Source organism: Mauremys reevesii, linkage group 5, assembly GCF_016161935.1.
Source record: "Mauremys reevesii isolate NIE-2019 linkage group 5, ASM1616193v1, whole genome shotgun sequence".
NCBI classification, from domain to species: domain Eukaryota; kingdom Metazoa; phylum Chordata; order Testudines; family Geoemydidae; genus Mauremys; species Mauremys reevesii.
The window spans coordinates 66,019,765-66,047,054 of NC_052627.1; the positions used below are offsets into that span (position 1 = coordinate 66,019,765).

Consider the following 27,290-nt stretch of genomic DNA (forward strand, 5'->3'; position numbering starts at 1 on the left):
TTGCTAACTTGAGACCATGGGTGGAGACATTATGTAACCTGTTAACCATTGGCTATCTGGTCTTGCTGCAAAACCTATCCCGGGGTGTGGAACTGCCTACCTCGTCACTTTCCCCCGCCCATAGAAAATCCATATATTCCATTGTAATCAATTGATTGACAGTGTCTCTGAGCCTAATAAGCAAGGTGACACTCCGCCAGCACTGTGTATAATAAACTCCTATGCTTGACCTCTACACGGTGTGGATTTATGTCCTTCAGTTTGGGGGCTCATCCGGGATTCAAGTTTGTGAACTAGTTGAGGATTTGAGACTGAAATCCAAAAGAGGTGAGTATGTTTACTTTACCACTTCATTAGGCCAGGTATAGAAGCCTTTCATCCCCTTTCAGACACATCTTGTTTCCTTTTTAATTTGTGTGAAGGAACCTAGACACATGTAGTCCAAGCAGAGGGATTAAATAGGGGTACCACATGGGAGGGAAGACTTGTGCAAGAGGGTTATGTACTGTTTAAACTAAGGGGTGTGTTATGGAGGACTTGGATAAGCCACCAGAAAGTGATTGGATGCGAGTTAAGCCCAGGACTGGCTGGGTACGCAAGCGGTAGGCAGTGCAAACTGGTGGTCCATTTCCTCATTGTACGTAACATTGCAAGTCCAGGGGAATGCCCCCCCTGGCATGTGATGTACACGCTTTCGAACAGCACAAAGTCTCCAACCAATAAGGCCAGCAACTCTTTGTAACTTAAGCTGCACGATATTCTAAGAGTGGGGAGACATTCTCATAAAACTGTCAAGGCTGTGGAGATTTGAGACCACAGCACAAAAAAGGGGGAAAAGTAACTCCTCACCAAGGCTGACAGGCTGTGGAGATTGAAACTACAGCATTTGGGGAAGGGGGAACATAAGTTTCCAACAAGGTCAGCAGCCAGGGTGACTAAAAACCCATGGCATCAAAAGGAGAGGCAATAATCAGTCTTCGCGAGTGCTTGGAATATAAACATGTCAAAACTCGGCAGGCAGCCGCTAAAAAAGCAAACTACTCTGCAGCCGGACCAGAGGCAGATCTGGTTACTTGGTGGAATAATCAGAAAAGTGACAAAACAGACAAAGCAGTAATAGTTATATTGGATATTCTTAACATAAAGGAGAAAGAGGTTGCAACTTTAAGATTTGAAACCCAGGCTCTGAAAGATAAGAGCTTGTGCTCTAAAATATGTAACTGTCTGGAAATTGGAAAAGATTCCCAGAGCAAAAGAATCCCCATGCCTGGGACACACCTCCAGATTGGGAGGAGGAGAGCACACTCCTGGCATTTGTCAGCCAGCTGCTCCACCAATTAACTATCTGTGGGAAAATTCAGCAGCACAAAGCAAAGGGGAGGAATCAGAGCCCCCTCCATACATTACTTCACATGACAGGCCAAACTTGAGCACCCACAGAGATAATAAAGGAGCACCGCAAGGATTAATTGCCCCAGGGGAGCAAGTACAGCGTATGGCTCCAATCAAAACACAGTTAAGGAGGTTCAGAAATGTTAATGCGGAGGGTGAACCAGTAAGGGGACTCAGGACAGAAACAACTGAAATTTACCGTCCCTTTACCCCCCAGGAAAAACAGGCACTACTGTCTGATTTACCCAATCTCAAGCATGATAACAAAAATACAGAGTTCTGGGACAAGCTGGATGGCCTGACTGAAATACATGGCCTCCATAGGAAGGATGTTCACATCCTGGTCAAGTGCCCCAGGGATGTGGGGGAGAACCTAGATAATAGATGGAAGATGGGGCGCTGGGCTGAAGATTATAACCCCAACCCAGTGGGAGGCTCAAGAATGAGCAGGAATCCCAAACCCAGACGCAGGCACTGTAACAGAATTCTAGGAGCCCAGACCACTAACTGGGGGGCTCTGCAATCTGTGGTTCAGCAAAAGGGAGGAGTCTGCCATGTCCTATGCTGAAAAGAAATGGAATGCATTCCGAGCGTATTCAGGTCTGGAGAATATAACATCCCGAGACCATGATGTATTCCTTCAAATCCTAAAGGAAGGACTGCCTGGAGATCACCAAGCAGTCCTGGCATTAGGCATCTCAGTAGGAGAGACATACTCAGCAGTAATGAAATGGGCCACAGAAGTAGAACACAGAAAAAAAAAAGAGGAAGGTAGCAGCAACCACCCCCTCTGAAGAAGTGATAACTGTGCATGCAGTTAGAACTACTACCTGCTTTACATGCAATAAGCCTGGACATCTGGCACGTGACTGTAAAAACAAAAATAAAATCAAAACGTGCAGTAATTGTAAAAGGAGTGGCCATACAAAGACAGACTGCTTCCACCCCGGAGGGGGTAAAGAAGGGCAGTGGCCAAACAAGCAAAATAAAACTGATACAACTAGTGCCCAAGAACAAGAAAAGAATAAACAAATCCAGGAGTTGCTTAAACTCCTGGCTAGCAAATAGGTATCAGCGGCCTCTGTGGCTGGAACCGAAGGGGAACCCAGGATGTTTCTTAAAGCACAAGTGGGGGACCAACATGTTAATAGACACAGGAGCCTCGGTATCAATAACCAGCCAAGATCTCCCCCTCACACGTAGAGCCATATGGATTGAAGGGGTGGGAGGGGGAAGATTAATAGCAGCCCTAAGGCAGCTTAGGAGGGAGGGATAGCTCAGTGGTTTGCGCATTGGCCTGCTAAACCCAGGGTTGTGAGTTCAATCCTTGAGGAGGCCACTTAGGGATCTAGGGCAAAAATTGGTCCTGCTAGTGAAGGCAGTGGGCTGGACTCAATGACCTTTCAAGGTCCTTTCCAGTTCTAGAAGATTGGTATATCTCCTATTACTAGCCAATAGAATTTGAAGATATGGTCATAGTCAAATCTGGGTTTGCCCCGAGCAGGGAGACACAATTTGTGGCATAGATCTCCTTAAGGAGCTCGAAGGAGTAATCAACCCCAGAGCTAGATGCATTGAATGGGCTGGAGGGTCCAAACAGGAATATAGCCGTGATTGCCAGAAATAGGGTAATACCACCAGAGTGGGGGGGAAGTCCAGCAGAAACCCCATGTTCCCTTCACCCTGAAGTGTGGGCAACAGATAAACAAGATTGTGAGCTAGTAAACATGAAGCCTATATTTGTAGAAGGACCGACAAAGCCCACAGACAGTACCCAATTAAACCGGAAGCCTTAGAGGCAGTTAAAGATATAGCCACTGATTTGGAATCTAGAGGGGTGATTAGAAAAACCACCTCCACAATTAGATTAGAAAAACTAACTCCCCAGTTTGGCCCATCAGGAAGCCAGACGGGACCTGGAGGTTAACTACAGACTACACCCACCTTAACCGGGTGACTCCAAAGGCACATCCTATTGTGGCAAGCCCTGCCACTATTCTTAATTTGCTAAAACCAGGACACACAGAATTTTCAGTCTTGGATGTAGCTAATAGATTTTGGAGTATTCCCCTTGCAAAAGAGAGTCAGGAGAAATTTGCATTTACAGTAGGAGACCAGCTGTACACTTGGACCCGAGTACCTCAGGGGTTCCATAATTCTCCCTCCATCTTCCACAGGGCAATGGCAGAAGTAATAGCACAGGTTCCTTTGGAAGGGGATACTGTGATATTACAGTATGTAAATGATTTGCTAATTGCCAGTTCAAATGAAAAGGACCATTTAAAAACCCTAAACACTGTTCATGTATCTTCACAAGGCAGGATTTAAATTAAGCCCGAAGAAAGCTCAATTGCAACAGCAGCAGGTTTTATACCTAGGGCACAACATCTCCAAAGGAGAAAAAGCACTCACAGTAGACAGAAAGCAGGCAATTCGAGAGTTAAAAAAAACCATGGACAGTTAAGGAAGTCCGGAAGGTCCTGGGACTCCTTAATTTCTGTAGAACATATATACCGGAGTACTCAGAGATGGTGGAACCAATTCAAAACTTCACTAGAGGGGGGAAGCCTGCAAATGAGTTAGTAATATGGGGCAAGAACAAAAGGAGGCATTTATAAAGATAAAACAGGGTTTAGCCTCCACCCCCAGCCTGGGCTTACCAGATATGGGAAAGCCATTCCACCTTTATTGCAGCCACAGCTAGACCCAGTATTCAGCTGTTTTAACCCAGCTTCACGGAGACAGACAGCATCTGGTAGCATCCCTATCTACCATAAGACCACCTGTATCCAAGGGATTACCTGAGTGCGTAGCAGCTCTAGATTGTGCTACGTGGGCTGTGAAAGCTTGCGAATCATACACTCTCACGTGCTCCATACACCCCATGCACTTACTGATCTCCTTAACACCAGGCAACTAAGATCCGTAACAGATGCCCACAGGAGTCAGTGGGAATCAACATTGTGCTTGCAAAACCCTAACTTCTCCATAGTAAGAGACAAGGGAATAAATGTAGCCGAATGTCTGAACACAGAGGGTTAGTCTATTTTTTTTGGTACAATGTCAAAGAACTAAACAAATAATTACTGATGTAAATACTTATTTCTTTTACTCTCACTGTATAAATCAATCATCCAAGCCCTATATTCATTTTTTCCCTCTCCTCTAGATTGTTTCTAGTTTACCAACATTTTTCTGGTACATTGAAGTACATAGAACTAAATGCAATAGTCTAGGTTTGGTCTCACTGGTGTTGTACCAAGGAGGACACTAATGTGGCCTGTGACATGATATGTTTTTGTATGCAGCCAAAAACAGTATTGCCATTCCCAGTTGTCATAGTGCCTTGCAAGTTCATACCTGCTTTGATGTCCACTGCCAACTCTGTGTCTTTTTTTCACAATTGTTTTCTAAGTATTTCCTTTGCATGGAGGTGTTTGATTGTTTTCCCACTAGATCTCATCATACTTCTGACTCATATACCTAACCTCATTAGTGGTATAGCCCTTGTTATGATTCAGAAGCAAGACTTGTCAATGACCTTTGTGCTCCCCCTCACTCAGGAGGTGTTTATTTTGAGTTTGAGGCCAAGCAGCAGAAGCACTAAGATCCTTTGGAGAGGCTTGGCTACTGTCAAATAATTTCACACCAGAGGAGAATTAGCTGTTAACACCAACACAATCATGTCAACAGCCAGTCATGTTTTGCCATATCCTGTCTGAAAAAAGGACAGGGAGTAAACCACTGTCCCCTCCTCAGGTTGTTTCTAGATGACACTTAATCTGTAATGAAGGGGTTATTTTGAGTTGTATAGTGTGAATTTTGAAAGTTGAAGATACTAAACTGTTGAGAATATGAACTTTTTAGTTTAGACCAGATTATCTGTTTGGGAACTGCATGTACTCTAAATCAAACATCTCACAGTAAAGAATTGCTTAGTAATTGCCTCTCTCTTTTGTTCCTCCCTCCCCCGCCCCAGATATACACAGTTGCAAATAACCCTGAAGTATCAAAAATTGTATGTTGTTAAATGCAATTTTGATTGCATTTTGGAGAAGAAAGTAGAAAGGGATTTACTCAAATTCTTTTTTTCACAGATTAAGAGTGATCATCATTTTTGCAGATCATTAATAAAGATGTGGTACGAGACACCTGCTACAATTTGGTACATTGTCATTTATCACTACCCTTTCTTTAGTGTCCTTTAGCCAGTTTCAATTCATTAGACAGTGTCAATAACTGGAATTAAGATTTTGTGAATCACAGCGTGACATTCATTAATAGTATGGGCCAAATTTCAAGGTGCTTGTAAAATTAGATTTAGTAGAGATGGAATTCTCCAGAACAAAGAGCAGGCAAAAGAGTCCATATTATGGATCAATGACAAGAGATATTAGGATTTGGTGAAGCTGTGGATGAAGAACATGCACAGTCTATAAACCCACCATTGTGCATCAGAATGTACCATTTCTCAACCTCATTATTCTCCTCCTTTAAGGGCCATTCTCTAGCTCTCTGGTTAAATCTGGTGAAGGATCTCTTCACATGCCATTTCCTGTCCTGGCAAGCCAAGATGTGCAAAGGTTAGAGGCTGTCACACTGGCTCTGCTGCTACATTGGCTAATTTCAGCTGGTAGCTGGAGTAAGTTATGAACCTGAGATGCCAACACTCAAGGAGATGGAAGGCCATCATTCCTGTATTCACTTTTTTTTTTGTCTATCTATATGATGGCGTATGCCAGCAATGCCCCTCTGCTATGTACATCGGCCAAACTGGACAGTCTCTACGGAAAAGGATAAATGGACACAAATCAGATATTAGGAATGGCAATATACAAAAACCTGTAGGAGAACACTTCAACCTCCCTGGCCTCACAATAGCAAATCTTAAGGTGGCCATCCTGCAGCAAAAAAACTTCAGGACCAGACTTCAAAGAGAAACTGCTGAGCTCCAGTTCATCTGCAAATTTGACATCATCAGCACAGGATTAAACAAAGACTGTGAATGGCTTGCCAACTACAAATCCAGTTTCTCCTCCCTTGGTTTTCACACCTCAACTGCTAGAACAGGGCCTCATCCTCCCTGATTGAACTAACCTCGTTATCTCTAGCTTGCTTCTTGCTTGCATATATATACCTGCCCCTGGAAATTTCCACTACTTGCATCCGACGAAGTGGGTATTCACCCACGAACGCTCATGCTCCAAAACGTCTGTTAGTCTATTAGGTGCCACAGGATTCTTTAATGAATATGCTGTTTACTATCGATAGTTCTACTTTCCGTTAGGTGCTTATAGGTTCTCAATATTCGTTCCATTATTTCACTTGAAACTATTTACAATATATAGGTATCTATATACCCCTCAGGCCAATTCTTTTACATTTTTTTTGGTCGGTTGGTTGGCTGGCTGGCTGGCGGATTGTTTTTGAATGTTTTGCTTGTTTTTAGAAGATCAGTATCATAATGAAAGCTTTAAGGACTGATCCATAGTCCTCTGAAGTCATTCAAAAGACTCCTATTGTCTCAGTGGATTTTGGATGAGACTAAGGCTTAGTTTCATATTTGCATTTTCCTAATACTCCGGTAACTCCTTTGTTCTCCAACACTATTCAGAAATAACTGCCAGTGGTTCAGTAAGTTTGTGAGACCCAAGGCTTGTCTTCACTACTGGGATAAGTCAACCTAAGTTGCACTACTCTAGCTACATGAATACCATGGCTGGAGTTGATGTAGCTCAGGTCGACTTACCCTGGAGTCCTTCTCTGTGCTGCATCGACGAGAGACACTCTCCTGTCTACTTCTCTTACTCTTCTTGGAGAAGTGGAATAGTGGGGTTGACCAGAGAGTGCTCTGCCGTCGATTTAGCAGGTTTTCATGAGACCCGCTAAATCGACCCCTGCTGCATTGATTGCAGCAGTATTGATCTCCCCGTAGTGAAGACCAGCCCCCAGAGATGCTGGATAATCATCCAAATCTACCTTACTGTTCACACTAATGTTACAGAGTATTCCCTGACCTGCTTTTTAACAACAGCTAAGTGACAAGACCTTATTGCTTTCAAATTGTCCACATCCCTTTTAGTTTTCCCTAATTAAAGACTAATTTAAAAATATTTATGTAAACACCTCAGACATTCAAATCACATTTAACCTGTGTCTCTTCTCACCTATTAACTGGCCTATTTGCTCCCTAATATCTCTTTTTTCCTGTCTGGTATTTGTAAAATTCTTACATTTGGTTTTCTGCATACTGTGGTTGAAAATAATCATGGTCACATTACTCAGAAGTTAACCTAAAAATAACAAGTTATGTAAATAAACATAGTTTACTTATGTAAGGAAACCCAGTTATTTAAGCTGTTACAGGTACTTACTGGCCTACTGGCCTAACAGAGTAATTACCCTGTAACAACTTAAATAACTGGAATCCATTTATCCTGAAACTTAGAATCAACCATCTGGCATGATTTCCTCCTAGGGCTGAATGGGTTTTGAGCAGTGACCTCTACTCTGCATGTGGCATGGCATATACTTGAAGTGCAAATTTAAGATGTGGGTAAATGTATCATTTGTAATATTATCTGGAAATCATTTTGTCATGTTACTGTAAATGGTAACATTATTGAACACCTCTGTTATTTGGTCTGAATTAATACATACATTTAGACATGTAAAGCCAAAGTCTCTGACTGCTGGTATAAGTTGATGCAGATCCATTGCCGAGAACTTGGTTCAACACTCAGTTTATTTATTAGCAGTTGATTGATATATCCAGTTAATCCTTGATGATACCATAAGACAAGACCTTTTTTTCCAAAATTCTTTAGCAGCTGTCTCTGGATATTTAATATGTTGTGTAAAGATGATAAATGTGATAATACCAGACCTCAGGGCTCAGTAGGATTGCAAACTGCATTGCTTTCTTCTCACTGACTTCAAAGGTTTTGTTGTTAATTAAAAAAAAAAAGGTGTCTATCTGCGGAGTCCTACTCCCATCTCTTTGAATTTTTTTTCTATGAACATTCAAATAAAGTATTTCACTAGCATACACGCCCCACCAAATGCCTAGGACTTCACCTCAGGCACTACATATGGCAGTACTGAACACTATTAGGGGCAAGTTCATTGCAGGTACTATTTATTATGGATAAAATAATTGCTAAACAGCCAGAGTTTATTGCCGTTGTAATGGTTTATAAAATAGACTGAAGGGATGAGTGAGCAATCTGAATATCTAATATTCCAACCCATGCAATTAAGCAACAAAAACAGCATAGCTCCAGCCTATTATGCTTTATTAAATATTTTCCACTTTAAATGTCAATTTTACATTTTTGTTTTGATAGATTAAAAACAACAGGCCAGGGCACACGGTTGTTGTAAGAGCAGCATACTTCTTAGTCATAAACCATTGAGGCACCTGGATGGGGCTCACATTTACCAGAATGCCCTAGCATGTGCCATTCCTAGCATAAACCATTTTACAATATCAACCAAAAAAAGCAATATTTTTGTAAAATATTTTTACTCTTTGGGGAAAAACACACACACAGTAAGAGGACAACTTGCTATTGCCAACAGAAGCCCCAAAATAATGGTCTTTGATCCATTAATATTTGACAGTCTAACTAAAATCTAAATTATGCACTAGTAAGATGAACTTCTAAGCATTTCCAATATGTCTGATATCTGCACATTTGAACATGAAGTTTTAAATTACAACTACTAATTCTAAACCCGCAACAGATCACAACGACCATTTCAGTGAAAGTGACAATATGTTCTACCAGCAATAACAGAAACCATAAAGTTTAGACTATGGTTTAACACCGAAGGAACAACTTTAATGCTTGACTATTGTGTAAGCCACACTTAAACAATGTGGAACTCTATTCCCATTAGTGGCTGGCTAAACAGAAAGGTTTATGAGTATCCTACAGCCTTGATCTAATACATCAGGCAGTGGAAGCTCATGCTTTCAGATTCAGAGGCCCTGGTTTCCAACCTCACTGCTGACAATCCATCCAGGGATGTTGCATTACCATTACAATCTTCTGTTCTCTGGCCTCCATGCCATTCATTGGTCCGTATTAAGCTCAGCTTTCTGGCCTGTCATTCTGAACAAGTCACCTCCCAGTTTAAAGCTACAATTCAGCAAAGAGACTGAAGTAGGACTACTCCCATGCTTGAAATTAGCCCTGTGCTTAGGTATCTTGCTGAATCAAGGCCTAATTAGCCGCACCTTCTCCACTGAAGCAAGTTGAAGTATTTTGCCATTGCCTTCAAGACCCTGCATAATTCCATCATTCTACTTACCACTCTGGCTCTTTTTGTTTTGTCCCTTCAATTCCCTCTAGTGCTGCTCTGACAAATACATCAGACTTTCTTCACTGTCACTCCTATATCAGATACTCTCTCTGAGATGGTCCACAGGACCATAATCCTTTCCTCATTCAAAACCTTCCTGAAAACCCATATCTATTGGGCCATCTACATGTAGCTAGTTAAGATTGTGTTTTAATTTATATAATGATCATTTTCAATTTCTTTAATGTTTAATCTTAACCCTGAATTCTCTAGGTTTGCAGTGCTTTGATTTTTCTATTTTTTTTAAATCAGTCATTTACCATTAAGGTGAACAATACGCTGACTCCATCTTAACGTAGTATTTTGTCTGATAACTTCTCTCATCTAAGGTAAGAAGGGACATCTCCTTTCAAACCCTGCTTCTTTCAGTGCATGCTGAGAAATACACAATACTTTCCTAAGACAGATACATGTGAACATACTATTAGACTGTTGTGATCACATAGCAATATCCAAGTAAGCAAACACAAAGCACATTTTTAAACCCTTATAACTTGGAAAAATCTCAACCAATTTTCACCAGACCACCAAAAGGCACATGCTACCCAGGAATATCTGCCACATTTCAAGTCTCTATCACATACCAGTGAGGCACTGGAGCTATTCGAGGGAAAAATACCACACACACAATGAGAAAATCAAAATATTTTTCCTCACTGCTTTTATTTATTTTTAAATGACTGAACCAATGAGCTCAAAACAAATTTGTTAAATATTTGTGCGAAAGGTAAAAAAAAAAAAAAAGACAAGTTATAAATTGCAGAAAATGGCCCTTACTTAGTAAGTAGTCTCACTAAAATCAAATTTACATTTGGGAACATGAACGACTGCAAAATGAGCCTGAAGCAAAATCCTGGATTTAAAAACATCATATCTGTAGGTGGCTGGACGGTATTCAGTTTTAACATATATTTTAAAAACTAAATTGAGAGACTTAAAGTAAAAGCTCAATTTAACTGCAGTCCAGCCACCTAGAAAACACAATATTTCAGGAGGACCGAGGGGGAGAAGGGATGCATGGGTTAAAATAATGTATATACCGTATATACTCGTTCATAAGCCGAATATTTTTGGTAAAAAAGTGACGCATCAAAGAGCAGGGGTCGGCTTATAAATGGGTCTACACCAAAATTTGATGATTTTAAACTCTATGGAATCATTGAATTGAATATCCAATACATTGTTGTTTTGTTTACCTGGAGCGTCTGCAGGCATGGAGCCCCTCAGCTCCCTGTGGCCGCAGTTCACCGTTCCTAGCCAATGGGAGCTGCGGGAAATGGCGTGCCATGCCTGAAGGGCTCCATGCCTGCAGACGCTCCAAGTAAACAAAACGTCCCGACCCACCAATGGCTTACCCTGATGGGCCAGGAGCCAAAGTTTTCCAACCCCTGAAATTGAGGGTCGGCTTATGAAAGGGTCATACAATTTTTACCTATCCATTTTGGGGGGTAGGCTTATAAACGAACGGGCTAATGAACTAGTATATACGGTAGTTCTTGCCTGAGAAAGTTTTTAGTTTTAAAAATGATTAGAGATAGGAAAAAAAAGATTTTAGTCCCTATTCCCTTTTCTGTGAGTCTCATTGCCTAAAAGGACAACAAATCTAGATCAGGATCCTGATAGTCATATGGAAATAGGTAGAGCCATTTCCAAATTTAATCAATGGAAATACTGTCTTGAGGGGAATTTGAATGGGACCTGTAATAGCAGAGCCTCTAAATTTTATGCTTTGGATTATAAATTGTAGAAAATAAACAACACTGCCTTCTTGAATAGCCACTTTTTCTTAGTTTCTTCTTTATCCAAACAGCGATTCACTAACATGCGAGCAACATGTTTACATCCCTCATTTTATGTCCTTTTCCACCTCTCATGTCAAATCAAACATATCTTTGCACTCTTTTTTCTACCTTCTTTGCACATGAATATTATGATTAGGGATGTAATTACATGACTACATTAGGCAATAAGTCAGATTAATGGGAAAATATGTAACCTTAAATATATGGGTTAACTAAAATAAAAGGTTATAGAACATTTCTTTTATTGATATTTTATAGTAATTAATAAGCTTTGAGTAAGTTATCAGAATATAGTTAAGCTTACACAGATGCTCCCTATCAGATTGTTTCATCATAATTCATACTTCTTATAACTCAACACCCAACCTTTTCATCCCCCTAAATTTGTGAGAGAACTACCTCTAAATTTAGGTCACATATGCCAAACTTCAGCAGAGGAAATTTTGCTCACTAAGTTATAAGCCCGAGAAAAAAAGGGGCTTAGAATGGAAGTGCCTTAGAATGACATGCCACCTCAACCTTATCTACAATGAAGCTACGGCTCTGGTAAAAGAAGGATGGCTTTTCAGAATTTTCCATGAGGCAGCAGATGTTCTTTACAGTATTAAAAAAATAAATAAATAAAATACTTTAAAATGATTAAAAATAAGTGCTAAAGTACTAGCCATGCTATATAATGGAATATATTCTGCTTCACTTAAGCAGAGCGGAAACTTGTTCTATAAAGTGAATGAAAGCACAGGGAGGCATGGTATCAAAAGCGATAAAATAACATGCAATTCACATTGCTATTGACAACAACAACTGCCAGCTTAAAAAAAAAGGGGGGGAGACAATTGAGTTCATTAAAATGAATGGAGACATTTCTCAGATGTATTACCATTTGTGTTTGAAATGTTCAGAGATTAGAGAAACAAACATCAAAAAATGTAGGTGAGATTAATGTCAAGCACAACTTCAGTCACTGTGGAGGTCCAGCACTTAGGCTCCACAGCTATACAGTGTCTACATTAAAGCCAGACGATGATAATTATATAAATCAAATTAAATATTAAGACAGTAGCTTATAGCCACTTTATTGACAACCATTATTGAGGAAGTCCATTTAACAAGCTATCAATGATATCATGGGCTCTCAAAATACTGTACATGGCATTAGCAGTGGTAAATTTATCAGCTAGGACTTAAAGTGATTTATACTTACTAATTTTTGGCCCTCCTCAATAAGAAAATCTCAAACACAATTTCCATCATAAAGCAATTTGCATACATTTGTAAAAGCACCTCTTGAATGACTAATCTCTCTTTTACAAGATAAACAACTACCAGGTAACAAACCCACAGTGCCATTCTCACAATTTGCAGCTGGCTTTAAACCCCCTGCTGATGGTTCAGACTGACTACTGAGTCTTTTTATTTGTAAGGATTAATTACCTTGTTTCCTCAGTCATCTGTGAACCACCAGGTTTACCAAATTGCTTCGGAAATAGATTTCTGAAAATGAAGCACTTTGTCTAGTTTCTGGTTGTCTTAACTATCCAGATAAAAATAACATGGGATCTGATAGCTTCAGGTAGGTTGATTCCACAACAGCCATTCTAATTGATCACAAGGCATCACTGCTAGTCTACTCTTTCCTCATCATTCTGTGCAAGAGATCCTAGACACAGGGGGGGTAGAGACAAATTCCAATTCTCCTCAGTACAAAGCTAATTTGAATAATCTATATTTGATTTAATAACTGATTGCAAATTAACTGAAGTATACAGCTTAAAGCCTCTTAAGAGGAAAATGGAATAGGTCAAAAAACTGGTAATGGTATACAGAGCTTTTTACTTCTAAGTTAAAATCTGTCCCAAGATTATAGTAACTAAAAGTCATTACTATTTAAAGGCTTTCAGTGACTTAGGTGATACATAATAATCTCCATCTACCTGGTTTCCTTTACTATATCCATCATCCTGGTATCCAAGCACCAAGGAACAGTTATGGTGCCTCTTGTCAGGAGCAACTAACAAAAATCAGCCCCTCAAAGGGAACTAGTCCTAGTAAAAAGCTCAGTTACTGGAGAATGATCTACTCTCACTGCTAGGAGCTGTCTTTGCAGGTAGGGCTGAGGCACTCCAGCTGTGTGAGGAAGCTTGCTGTATCTGTGCCTCTGCTGTATCTGTTCTGTGGATTGAGAGGGAACTTTATTCTCCAAAGACTGCCAATCTAGCCTCTTTAATAAGTACTAAATTCCTTTAAAGATTTAAAAAGAAAATATGGTACAAGCCATTCCATTTTTCAGTTTTGCTGAGGTAACTGGCCAAATGCCTCCCAGGCATAACTCTTAAGAATGGGTTCAGAATTAATTACATGTATGTGCCTGCTACAGAAATATCATATGCAGTTAATACTATAGATTTTGCCATACATTTTTCTTCTCAAACCGAGATGCTGTAGACTCAACAGATATAGGGACAACAGAATAATTTCTCTGCTACAGAGCAAGCTAAGTGAGCAAAACATATTCTTCATTCTTTTATCCACTTTTCTGCTCACTGTGGATAAGAATGAACATGGTATTCAGGGTTGATTTTTATATCCTAAGTTGTCTTGCCTCCTTTTTTATAATTTTTTTAAGTGTAGATTTTATACAGGCTGTTGCTTATTCCTCCACCTTTGGATGCCTGTCTGGGTGCATTGGGTAGGTCTTGTGGGGCATATTTTCTCCCCATGTCTAATTGTATGTGATATTTTCCTTTGTATTGTTGGTTAAATAGAGATTAAATAAAGTGTTGTTGCCACAAAAGCAGATGCTGGTTATTTCTATTATACTGCATGATGAGAAAGATTTTACATTCCGATTTCAAGAACAGTATTTTAGTTAAACTAAAACAAAATCAGCCTGCTTCATAAGAGGCAGCTGGGGATACAGGTACTGTGTCCAACACTCAGAAGATGAAAGTTAGAGAGCTAATGGCCCATTTTTCAGAAGTGCCAAGCACCTAAATGTTGCCACTGAGTAGTGTAGTTGGCCAGCACCCCTGAAAATCAAGCCACTTATTTAGGTGCCTTAGGCCTCAGTCCAGCAAAGAATTTAAGCCCAGGGTTAACTTTCACTTCAGTGTTTGAAAATTTTCATGCAAGTAGGAATGTCATCACACAGAAACAGTAATCTATCATTAAAACAATCTACTATATTCTAGAGGACAGCTATTTTTGTACCTATCCTTAAGAAAAGGCGCTAATGGTGATCCTTGGCATTACAAATCAGTGAACTTTACTTCAGTAGGAGATAAATTATCTGAAAAAATAATTAAAGAAAGCTATACAAAAGACCCAGATACAATAGGGACAAACTAGCACAGTTCTATAAAGGCAAAACTTTTTTCTCCAACCTATTAGCATTCTTTGAGGAAATAAAAAAAATTAATGGATAAAGTAGGGGAGATATTTGTGCTTTCATAAAGCCGTTGATAAAATCCTTCTCAAGAGACTATTGAAGCAACTAGAAATGGGTGACAGAAGAAGTTCTCTAATGGATAGGAAATGTTTAAGAGACAGGCAACTGTAAGTAGGAATAGATGGTCAATTTTCAGTATGAAAGAGGATTAACTCATGGGTACATAAAGAATTTATACTAGGACACCTTTATTTGTATATTTGTTATTTAGTATGTTACACGGGGGAAAGCTATGTTAACAGAACATTAATTCAACTTCTTTGTGTGCATTGTATTATAATACAATCTTTAATTACATGATCAACACATATTTTTCCACAAGACCCACTGAATGAGCAGATACTCAATATTTTGTTTTTTCCATGTTGTTTGATGTGTGGCCCCACACCTTATTTGCCGCTCTGAAGAGAAACCCTGCTCTGAAGACAGAATTATTAATTTTCTCATAGGCTTTTCCATGGCATTCATCATAAAGTAACTGAATGTTTCACAAACACGGATTCATTTATTTTCACAAGACTCCTGTGAAAGAAGAGAGATATTACCCCCATTTTACAGAGGGGGATCTGAGGCACAGAGAGATGAAGGCCACAAGTGTCCACTAATTTTGTGTGCCCAATTTGAGATGCCTAGGATCTGCTTTTTCAGAGCACGTAGCATTACACAGTATTTCTGTAAATCAGATCCCAGGGTCTCAAGTCAGTCACTCAGAAAATAAGAAAAACAGAATTAGTTACCACTTGTGAAAAGTTACATTTAAGTGACTTGCCCAGCATCATACAGGAGCTCTGTGGCAGAAGCAGGGATACAATCCAGTTCCTTAATGAAGCATCCAACTGCCTTAGCCATAAAATCATCCTTTTTCTTCATTCAACCCGTCTCTTTCATTATACACCTTCCAATTTTGGCAACAAATAAAGTAGAGTCCTACAGATCAGTCTCCATTACTACACAGTCCTGATTTATCCCCTGAGCAGGTCCATTATGTTCACTGAAAGAAGCAGGGATGCTATTGAAAAAAATATGTGATCATCATAATGCATACACACAAGTAATCCTAATTCTATCAGTTCCTAACTTGACTTTACAATCTCACTTTTCTTACCCTGATACTCATTTTCCACCTCCAGCTCCTTGTCTCCAATCTCATTACCCCTTTCCTCCTCCTTTCCTCCCTCTGGCTCCTCATGTGAGCTGACTCTACACAGACACCCATCCTCCAGTCACCCGCTGGCCAGGGCCGGTGCTACCATTAAGGCAAACTAGGCGGTTGCCTAGGGCGCCAAGATTTTGGGGTGCCAAAAAGCAGTGCCCCCAATTTTTTTTACTGCGATTCCTCCCTGAGCGCGTGGTTGCTGCTCCACTTCTCCTGCCTCCCAGGCTTGCAGCGCCAATCAGCTGTTTGGCGCCACAAGCCTGGGAGGGGAGGAGAATTAGAGTTGGGGCAGCGTGCTCAGGGAGGACGCGGAGCAGAGGTGAGCTGGGGTGGGGAGGTGCTGCACGGCTCCTCGGGGGGGGGGAGGAATGCTGCAGGGGGGGTGGTACCTCAGGGCAGGGGGATGAGCTGCAGAGGTGGGGGCAGGGAGCTGCCGCATGGCTGCGGGGGAGGGGGAGGCGCCAGGTGGAAGTTTCGTCTAGGGTGCGAAACTTCCTTGCACCGGCCCGGCCGCTGGCCCACATTCCCCTCCCCACTGGTTCCCAGTTCCAATGTGCTCCCTTGCCAGGTTCCTCATTCAACCTCACTGTTCCCCCCACCACACAATCTCTATTCCCAGCTATTTCTGTTCTCCCTGTGCACCTTTGCTCTTTGTCAGATGTCTCCCCTCAACCTCTTTCTGCCTACTTTACTGGTTTCCAGTCCCAGTCACATTGCCCAAATCTCCCCTCTCACTCCAGCTCCCAGTTCCCCTATTCTTCCCTTGCCACTAGCCTCTAGTTCCAGTCATCCCCTTTTTCCCCACCCCTCTGCATTCAAATCAGGCAGCTTCCTCCTTTACACTGCCTGGACCCAGAAGGGAGCACAGGAGAGACAGGCTCCCTGATCTCAGTTCCACAGCCCAGCACACAACAGCAGGGAACTGCAATTGCAGGGAAAGTCCATTTCAACCCTGAGCTGGAGCATGCTCAGTATGGATGGAATTTTCAGAGCTGTTAGCTGTGATGCTCTAAAGAGTTCTACAGTTCTATTTTCAGTACATTAGCTCCATCAAAACTAGCACAGATACACCCCTCGAACTGGAATTTCCAGCTCCAGTGTAGACATACACTATGAGATTACCTTTGTAAGGCTGCCAGTGCCTGGTCTGGGGAATTATCCCCCTGGCCATCAAAATGGCTTTCCTGGTCCCTTTTTGTTGCTGCAGCAGTGTAATGCCAGATGGAGAGAATCCCTGTATGGTATTAAAATGTATTTTCAAATGTAAATATGTCTAGACTCCAGCTAGACTTCTAGCAATGCTTAGAAACCATGATAGATTATGGACCAGCAGCTCTCATTAAGAATGACTACTCTTCTGCCGGTGCTGTCATGTTCAGTAATGTGTTGTGTGTGTATCCTTTTTTATGGCTGTATTGTCAAATTTGTAGGCTTGAATACCCATGGATCCTTGGCCCTGTACTGTAGTCCTGCCTCTGACTATTCTGAATCCTCACCACTCACTGAGACACTGGGGAAGGAAGAAATAGTTCTGTGGCTCCATCCAGTCTCTGGATTTTTAATTAATTTGTTCCCCTCTCTGCATTTTTGCACAGAAGGAGACAGAACATATGGGCCTACTTAAGTAAAAGTTTCTAAGAGTTTGAACAGCAAAAAGTTATTTAATGTCATTTTTCACTATCACGTTAGGCCTAATTATAAGAATCTATGTTATCCAATCTGAGAAATTACTTGATAAAATCTGTCATCCCAGGAATTTGCGCGCGCGCACACACACACACACACACAGCAGGACATTTTACTTGTATATGGGAATACAGCTGGTGATTTTATGACAATTTTTACAAGCTCTAACAAAATATAGACTTCACCACTTCCAGCACATCCTATAAATTATGTCGAACTCCCCCAAAGAAGACAAGAACATCAATTTCTAGAATTAAGAAATGGTTCAGCGGAGTTTATCAAGAACCTTCTCAGTATAGCAGGGGGGAAATAAAGTCTATAAGCCATTTCATTATTTTATCTCTAACTTCTAATCCTAAACAGAAAGTTGTTGAGCATCACAGATAATTTCCAATAGAGCTTCAAGTTCTGTAATGCAAGGGGAAAAACCCTAATTGATCACATAACCCCTCTATAAAAACATGGATTTATTTAATTTAAGTTAAATAACTGCACTGTATTGTATTCTTTTCTGGTAATCGCTACATTTAAAGACATTGTGGTCCTAAGAATAATGTAAGTATTTAAACTTGAGGAAATAATAAAACCTTTATCTCCACACAATCACGTTTAGAGATTTAACTTTAATATATATTTCATGTGGACAATAAGTATTTTGTTACGACTGTGATCAATACAAATGACATCTCCTTTGCTACTGCACTTTGTACGTGACTAAGAAAGCATATCTTCAAACAATAAAATGTTTTCTAAGGGGAAAACAGTTACATTTAGTTCTAATATAAATCAGCATTTTTCTTGTATTAATTAGAAGTGAATTGGGCCCGAGTCTAATTTACACACCTTCCCAATCTCAGCTTTTCCATGTTTATATATTTCATCAGATATTGAAATCAGATTCCACAGATAAAAAGAGTTATGGTGGCTTCTCTCCTGTAATGTAATTAATTAATTAGATAATTAACTCATTGAACAGCATTTGAAAAATTAAGGACTTCTAACAAAGTATAAAATCGTGTTTGTGTAATTCATATTAAATCACTTCAAAGGAGCTTGTGCCACAGTGGAACAAGATTAAACCGCTGGCATGAATATATTTCTGGGCATCATCTTCTGGAATCTCTCTGCTACAGGATAAAGCCAGGCTCTATTTTTACATAGAGCATGATAAGAGTCTAATTATAAAATTACTTTCACACTCCCAGTCCTTAGAAAATAAAATAAAATATACACTAAGAGAAGATATGTTGATGGTAACGTAAGTTTAAAAACTTTGCCTTTGTGATAGCCTCAGAGAAGCATAAAAGCTCAGAGGTTAATGCTCAACACACTCCACAGTCCTCCTGATTTAAACAGGTATTTACATATTCTCTCTCTCTCACACACACACACCCCTGTTCTTTACATTCATATTATTTTAGCTGATTTTTTAGCTAACACTATAATTGTGATTCCCTAAGTAATTATAACCACCTGTTTTCAGTTGCATATAACTATCTGAAATACTCACCTTCTGAGGTGATATTCAGAGTTTGACAGATTTTTTTTTTTAATCTGGGGAAAATGGCATTTTTTAGAACACACAGAGAAATATACTTGCTTGTGATGTACTGTATTTTTGAACAGCATCAAAATAAATTGAGATAGAATGCTGGAGTTTGTCAGGAGAATGCTCCTTTGTTGAGTCTTGAAATGGCTGATTTATGGTTACACAGTGATTGTACAGGAGAGTTTGCTTTGTTAATTTTTACTATGACAGCTAGAGCGGGGGGGGGTGTTGACAAAAATTAATTTTTGAGCAGAATTAAAAGGTAATTCGCTAGATTTGTTTGTTTTCCAGCCACTTCAAACAATAGTACACTTGTTCAATGACCACTAAACATTATAAATAGAAAAGATTTCACTGCATTCAAGCACAGCTAATTTTAATTCATAGTAAGAACTGTGGTAAGTTCTGTCTCATTCAAGGTACAGTTATATGGCCTTTTTTGAAAGAGACAGAAAAGTCGTCTAATTTAATACACAGTTTAGCATGCACTCTTTCATTCAGGGGCTAATCTTGAACGCAGTGAAGTCAATGGTCCATTGATTGCAATGGTGCAAGGTCAGGCTTTCACTGAGCTATTTCAACATGAGTGCCTAGCACTACTGAAAATGGTGCGAGGCATGCATCTGTCACTGTGGCATGCCATCCTGGTTTCATTTCTGGCATGGTGGTGTGTCAAGTAAAAATATGTAGGCAAACAGCAAAATCTCATCTTTTTGGTTTTCTGACTTTTTCCTTAAAAGAAAAAAACTATGGTATTCCATACTGAAAATATATTAAATGACCATGAAAGCTGCAAGATTAAGTGACCAAAAGTTAAAAATGCTAAAGTTAGCCTGTGATTTTCTTCTGAACTGTGACTCTGAAGTTCCATTGTGGGATTCTAAGTTGATTGTTTCAGAACGACTTGCCATGAAACGTGTTCAGTTTGCATGTGAAAAGATGGCTTTTTTAACTGCCAACCCTGCAGATTCAACCTCAGCTCTTAAGAGAAGTTATTTTTTCATGCATCAACACCAGCAATAAAGATTGCAAGCCAAATTATGCTCTCTGTTACATCCTTGCAACTCTATGGTCTTTGATGGTTTTGGACAGGTGTTACTATTTAGAGCTTAGTTAAAAAAAAAAAGTTAGTGTACAATAAGGAATAGAATCCAGTTCCCTCCCTCTTGTGTTTTTAACTCCTGCTGATTTTAAATAGGAATAAAATTTATTTTTTGTCACTAAAGACAATGGATGCAATTATGAATGCATGCAGAAAGCACATCTGTGGAGTGAAAAGATCCCATTTTAACTCACTTTTACGAGTAGAATCACTCTTCTCTCTTGTACATGCCAATTATGATACAATTTTTAATTACATGATCACATACTATTATAGTGAAAGAAACATGCATCATTCAATTAGCAGATTTGAAAGTATGTAAGGTAACAGACAAGGGGTCCTGATGATTCCGCAAAATGTTCTGTGTAATTACATAAATGTAAATTTAAAGTAACTCTGTTGAAGTCAATAGTACTGTTGGTGCCACTAGGCATCATCCTAGGTAACTCGGGGGGGTGGAAAGCCACGAGTGTCAATGAAGCCCTCCTGCTCTAGGCCTAAGTGAACCAAAGCTCCTCCATGTTGAACTTTAAACAACCTAAAATGCCAGCAGCTGAAAAACAAAATATGTAACAGCCAGCTATAAGTTGCAGCACAGCTCAAGCCGGTCTAAAGCGGTAGTGATAAGTGGGGGGCCTACCTGCTTCTAGCTGAAGAACGAGATCACTGCAGAAGAAAATATTACTAACAAGCTACCATTACAGCAGCCAAGGGTGTTTCATGTAATTGCTACAAGGGAAAGAAGGGAGGGAGGAAGGGGGGGGAGGGAAGAACGGGGGGGAAAGGGGAAACTAAGATAAAAAGGGAAAACTGCTTGTATCGGCGTGCTTGATTTGAGACATGCTGGTCTCCTAGCGCCTTTTCGGAGATCTCGAATAAACTCTATCTGCTTCTCCACCCTGGTGTGTACATTGGCGCGATGCACACCGAGCAATGAACCCTGCTGTTGCCCCCCTCAGGCCCTCTGTGCCGGCAACAGTTCTTGGCATCCCTGGGTGGGTGGATTACGGTGACGACCGACGCCCAGCACGCACCGGTGACTTCATCGGGGGCCACGGCGGAGACGCGGTTCGATCGACCCCAGAGGGCACAACGGTGCAACGCGCTCGGATAGTGGAGAGGCAGTTGCGGGCAACGGTAAGGAACCGGTCCCTTGGATAAGGTAGGAACAGTCCAGTGGTCTGGACTTTTGCCTGTTAGGACCTGGGGATGCCCAGTGTCACCCTAGGATATGGGGCAGGGACAGAGTATGACAGGCAGGGCACAGTGTACGCCCTTAGAATGCATTCTAGCAAATTGGAAAGTGTTTGAGTCGGACCCGATGACTAAGAGTAAGCTAAAGAGGTTCTGTACAGTAGACTGGCCTCAATATCAGCTAGAGAGCCAGGAAAGATGGCCACCGGAAGGATCACTTAATTATAACACGATCCTTCAGCTACTCCTGTTTTGTCAGCGAACGGGTAAATGGAACGAACATCTGTATGCGCAATTGTTTATGGCTTTACGAAATAGAACAGATATTTTGCAAAAGTGTAATTTGACTCCGACAGGTTCGATAGTAACTACTGTTAATCCCCAGAACCCCCCCACAATTGTGATGGCAGATCTGGTGTCCCCTTCGGCTATAACACCCCCACCATATAAAGACAGGGTGCCTCGAGAGACTGCTCCCTCGGTGGGATTCTATCCGTTGATAACTGAGACTCGGATAGCCCGTCCTGGAGCAGACAATCGCCCGGCCACTACTATGCAAGTGTACACTCATGTGCCTTTTAACCCAGTGGACCTAGCAGCCTTTAAGGCACAGGCAGGGGGAGCGTCAGCTTTCAAACGAAAGGAAGGAAGCTATCTGCCAAGTTCCTATCCCAAGCAATCGTAAACGGCTCAGGGCGTTTCTGGGTATGGCAGGCTTCTGCAGAATATGGATCCCAGAATTTGGACTGTGGGCTAAACCTTTGTATGAATGCGTTAAGGGAGCGGATCACGACCCCTTTCACTGGTCCTCAGAAGCCAACAAGGCATTTAGAGTTTTGAAAAGGAAAATGATGGAAGCCCCAGCTCTGGGTCTGCCGGACCTCACTAAGCCGTTCCAACTGTATGTACATGAAAGAAAAGGGGTGGCCCTGGGAGTGCTTGCTCAATTATTAGGCACCTGGAAGCGTCCCGTGGCTTATTTCTCCAAACAGATTGATCAAGTTGCCAAGGGGTGGCCAGCATGTTTACGGGCGGTCGCAGCAACTGCCCTAGTACTTAGGGAACCCGAAAAACTAACACTGGGGGGAATTGTGCAAGTGTATACTCCCCATATGGTCCAAGCCCTGCTGGACACTAAGGGTGGTCTCTGGCTCACCCAGGCTCGGGTTGCTCGGTACCAGGCGAAACTTTTAGAGAACCCCGAAGTTACCCTGCAAACCTGTCCCTCCCTTAACCCAGCTACCCTGTTGCCAGAGACAGAGGAGCAGGAACACGACTGTTTGGATGTCATAGATGCCCAATATTCCAGCCGCCCGGACTTGAAAGATCAACCACTCCCGAATGCAGATTGTGAGTGGTATACCGACGGCAGTAGTACTGTTATAGACGGGCAAAGGAGGGCGGATTATGCTGTCGTGACCCTCCACGAGACTGTGGAAGCCGAGAGTTTGCCTGCTGGGACATCTGCCCAGCTTGCTGAACTAGTGGCCCTAACCCGTGCGCTCGAGCTGGCAAAAGAAAAACGGGTCAATATCTTTACCGACACAAAATATGCTTTTGGGATGTTGCATGCTCACGCTGGCCTGTGGAAGCAAAGAGGAATGCTGACAGCCCAAGGCTCCCCAGTCAAGCATGGGCCTCAAATTCTCCCGCTCCTAGAAGCGGTACAACTCCCCTCGGCGGTGGCGGTGGTGCATTGTAAAGCCCATCAAAAGGAAGATCAAGATGTAGCCAAGGGCAATGCCAGAGCGGACAGGGAGGCCAAGCGCGCTGCCACCCTGAAACCACCAGAAACCGAAGAGGCCCCTATGCATGCCCTCATCCCATCAGTAGGTCAGCTTGCAGCCCCTCAGTACTCCCCTGATGAAAGAAAACTGGCCGACAAGCTCTGTCTCCAGGAAAAGGAGGGATGGCTCCACTCCACGGAAGGAAAAATCCTCCTACCTAAGGGCCTAATCCGGCCGGTGCTGCAGAAACTACATCAAACCACCCACGCCAGCAGGGAGGCTGTTACCCAGCTTATGAGTAAATATTTTCTAACCTCTGGACTTAGACTCTTAGCATCCCAGGTACAGGCTGAATGTTTGGTCTGCCAAAAGAATAACCCTCGACCGGGACTGTCAATGCCACCAGCCACTTTGGAACCTACCCCAGGCCCGGGACTGGTGTGGCAAATAGATTTTACTGAGTTCCCCCGGACCCAAGGGATCAGATACTGCCTCGTCGTGGTGGATCGATTCAGCGGATGGCCCAAAGCCTTCCCATGCTGTAACAACACTGCCAAAATGGTGGCCCTCAAATTTGTCAAGGAGATCATTCCCCGCTTCAGGCTCCCCCAGTGGATGGAATCTGACAACAGAACACACTTCACGTCACAAGTCGTTCAAAAGATATCAGATGCCCTACAGATCCCCTGGAAGCTCCACACGCCATGGCAACCGCAGGCTAGTGGAGTAGTGGAACGCACAAATCAGACACTCAAGCGACATCTCTCAAAGGTCTGCCAGGAGGCTTCTCTTCGGTGGCCTGATGCTTTGCCCCTCGTCTTGCTCCGCGTCCGCACTCTCCCTAAAGGCAGATTAGGGCTCAGTCCCTTCGAGATTATGTTTGGAAGGGCATGGCCTCTGAATGGTACACCGGTTCTGGCAGGGGAATGGGAGATGGGGTGCGGTTTCTTATCTCAGTACATGTGCTCTCTCTCTACTGTTCTTTCTTCTCTCCACAGGTACACCAAAGATTTACAGCCTCTTTTGCTGGATGCCCCGGTCCACTCCCTGCAGCCAAGCGATTCCGTACTCGTTCAGACCTGGAAGGACGAGCCTCTCCAAGAGAAGTGGAAGGGACCCCACACCGTCCTGCTTGTTTCCCACACGGCAGCAAAAGTTGAAGGGCACAAAAACTGGATTCATCACTCTCGTCTAAAAGCAGTGCCCGCTCCTGAACAGTGGACCGTCCAGCCTGCTGAGAAAACTTCCAGCGACGATCTGGGGCTTAAACTGTTGTTTAAGCGACAATAAGGTTTGCTGGGAATGCCCTGTGCTCTCTTTGGACAGCCACAGCGCACTCCCTGCGAGAACTCTGAGCATTGGTTGTGTTTGTTTTCAGGAGGCTGGCCTAACCTGTTGGCCTGGTCCCTTTTGTTTCTAATCTGTCTGCTGTTGGTGATTATTATTTTGTGGGAGTTTGGGGACTTGTAATTACAGCATGGGTTCAGGTCCAGGGTCTGCCACCATGTTACTTTTTGCCATGGGAGCATTCCTCTCATTAACTCCCATTTCCCCCCGAGCACATGCAGGATGGAAAGGAATCCCTGTCAACTTGGAAACAAACACGTATGAGGCCCTGAAGGTTGCCTTTGCCCGCGAGTTTAATCTCTCCAACTGTTGGATATGTTCCCAGATCCCTCACCATTTGGCAGGGTTGCCATGGAGAGCAGTTCCCCAAAATTGGTCTGATATGTGCCAGGTATGGCAAACCATAAATGGCTCCCAGTACCCGCCACCCATCCCAAGAATTGCCCCTGGATGGCCTACTCTAGCTGCAAACTGTTCCAAGGAAGCCCAGTTTAGCCTCACCAATTATCCTTGGAAGCCCCTCTGGAATAGCGCCATTATCCCTCAGCCCATCAGGCTTAGTGATGTTCCCCCTGGCCTCCTCTGTCATGCACAAGGTAGGACGGCCAAGCACACATGGTTCGCTGGTAACAGCACTTGTCAATATTCTTTGACCCTGACCGCTAATGTGTCCATTCCGGTTTATGATGGCTCCGGACAGGACTCCGGAGAAGGGCTTGCATATTGGACCCCCGCAAAGGCTGCACAGATGGGTCAGGGGTATAATGGCTTAGTGGGCAATGGCCTACTCTATTACATATGTGGCCAAAACGCCTATAAGTGGCTCCCTCATGGGTGGTATGGAAGCTGTTACAAGGGATTTCTTGCCCCTCCCTTGCGGGTCCTGGCCCAAGCCCCGTATGGCCGCCCCAGACCGCACTGTCCCTGTACGCCACCCCAGAGCCCACTGGTGAGGGAGACAGACTTGGTATGATCCTCCTCCCATCCTATGGGGTGGGACGCCTGGCCCAACTCTACCAGAGGCTCTCTGTATTCCTCACCCAGTTTGCCAATGACACCCTAGCCATAGAAAAAAGCATAAGCTCTGAGCTTTATCAGCTCCGACTGCTGGCCCTGCAAAACCGCCAGGCCTTAGATTATCTTCTGGCTTCACAGGGCGGGGTGTGTGCCCTTATTGGAAATGAATGCTGTACATATGTCCTAGAAAATGCGAAGGACATTAATAAGCACATTTTATCTGCTGAGCAGGCCTTCAACCAATGGAAGGCCCAAGAACAGGCCCCCACCATTTTTGATTCCCTTTTTAGCTGGTTGCCCAATATCGAAGGACTCGGCGGCCAAGTTGTGCACCTCCTACTCACAGAGGCAATAATATGTTTTTTTATTTTCTTACTTTTTGTTTGCTGTAAAGCCAGCATTAATAGGTTTTGTGCCTCGCCTCCCCACACAGTCCCTATGCATGTAATTGCTGAGGCAGCCCTGCCTCTGGAACTGAACACATTTATCTCCAAAGATTATGAGAAAATTCAAGCTGGTGCCTTTTGAGTGTTCTCAAAGGAGGGAGTTGTTGGTGTCACTAGGCATCACCCTAGGTAACTTGCGGGGGTGGAAGACCACGAGTGTCAATGAAGCCCTCCTGCTCTAGGCCTAAGTGAACCAAAGCTCCTCCATGTTGAACTTTAAACGACCTAAAATGCCAGCAGCTGAAAAACAAAATATGTAACAGCCAGCTATCAGTTGCAGCACAGCTCAAGCCGGTCTAAAGCGGTAGTGATAAGGGGGGGGCTACCTGCTTCTAGCTGAAGGACAAGATCACTGCAGAAGAAAATATTACTAACAAGCTACCATTACAGCAGCCAATGTTGTTTCATGTAATTGCTACAGGGGAAAGAATCATAGAATCTCAGGGTTGGAAGGGACCTCAGGAGGTCATCTAGTCCAACCCCCTGCTCAAAGCAGGACCAAACCCAACTAAGTCATCCCAGCCAGGGCTTTGTCAAGCCTGACCTTAAAAACCTGTAAGGAAGGAGATTCCACCACCTCCCTAGGTAACCCATTCCAGTTCTTCATCACCCTACTAGTGAAAAAGTTTTTCCTAATATCCAACCTAAACCTCCCCCTCTGCAACTTGAGACCATTACTCCTTGTTCCATTACTCCTTCTACCACTGAGAACAGTCTAGATCCATCCTCTTTGGAACCCCCTTTTCAGGTAGCTGAAAGCACTATCAAATCCCCCCTCATTGTTCTCTTCTGCAGACTAAACAATCCCAGTTCCCTCAGCCTCTCCTCATAAGTCATGTGCTCCAGCCCCCTAATCATTTTTGTTGCCCTCCGCTGGACTCTCTCCAATTTGTCCACATTCTTCTGGTAGTGTGGGGCCCAAAACTGGACACAGTACTCCAAATGAGGCCTCACCAGTGCTGAGTAGAGGGGAATGATCACATCCCTCGATCTGCTGGAAATGCCCCTACTTATACAACCCAAAATGCCATTAGCCTTCTTGGCAACAAGGGCACAC

General features: G+C 42.6%; 1 protein-coding gene and 1 long non-coding RNA gene across 20 annotated transcripts in view; one reads left to right on the forward strand and one right to left on the reverse strand.

Annotated features, from left to right (window-relative positions):
• MARCHF1 (membrane associated ring-CH-type finger 1) overlaps nucleotides 1-27,290 on the reverse strand; it is a 471,750-nt gene that overhangs the window by 196,189 nt on the left and 248,271 nt on the right. Inside the window, exon 1 of one of the 19 annotated variants that reach the window (XM_039539345.1) lies at nucleotides 4,753-4,843. The exons of the other annotated variants lie outside the window; for them this stretch is intronic. Coding sequence (XP_039395279.1) covers nucleotides 4,753-4,821 — 69 coding nt within the window. The 5' untranslated portion in view covers nucleotides 4,822-4,843. Of the gene's footprint in view, nucleotides 1-4,752; nucleotides 4,844-27,290 lie in introns of those variants that run through there. 19 annotated transcript variants of the gene reach the window in all.
• On the forward strand, nucleotides 184-26,778 carry LOC120405654. The gene is made up of 3 exons (XR_005598747.1): nucleotides 184-327; nucleotides 21,462-21,639; nucleotides 24,422-26,778. It is a non-coding gene; the product is annotated as an uncharacterized LOC120405654 (long non-coding RNA).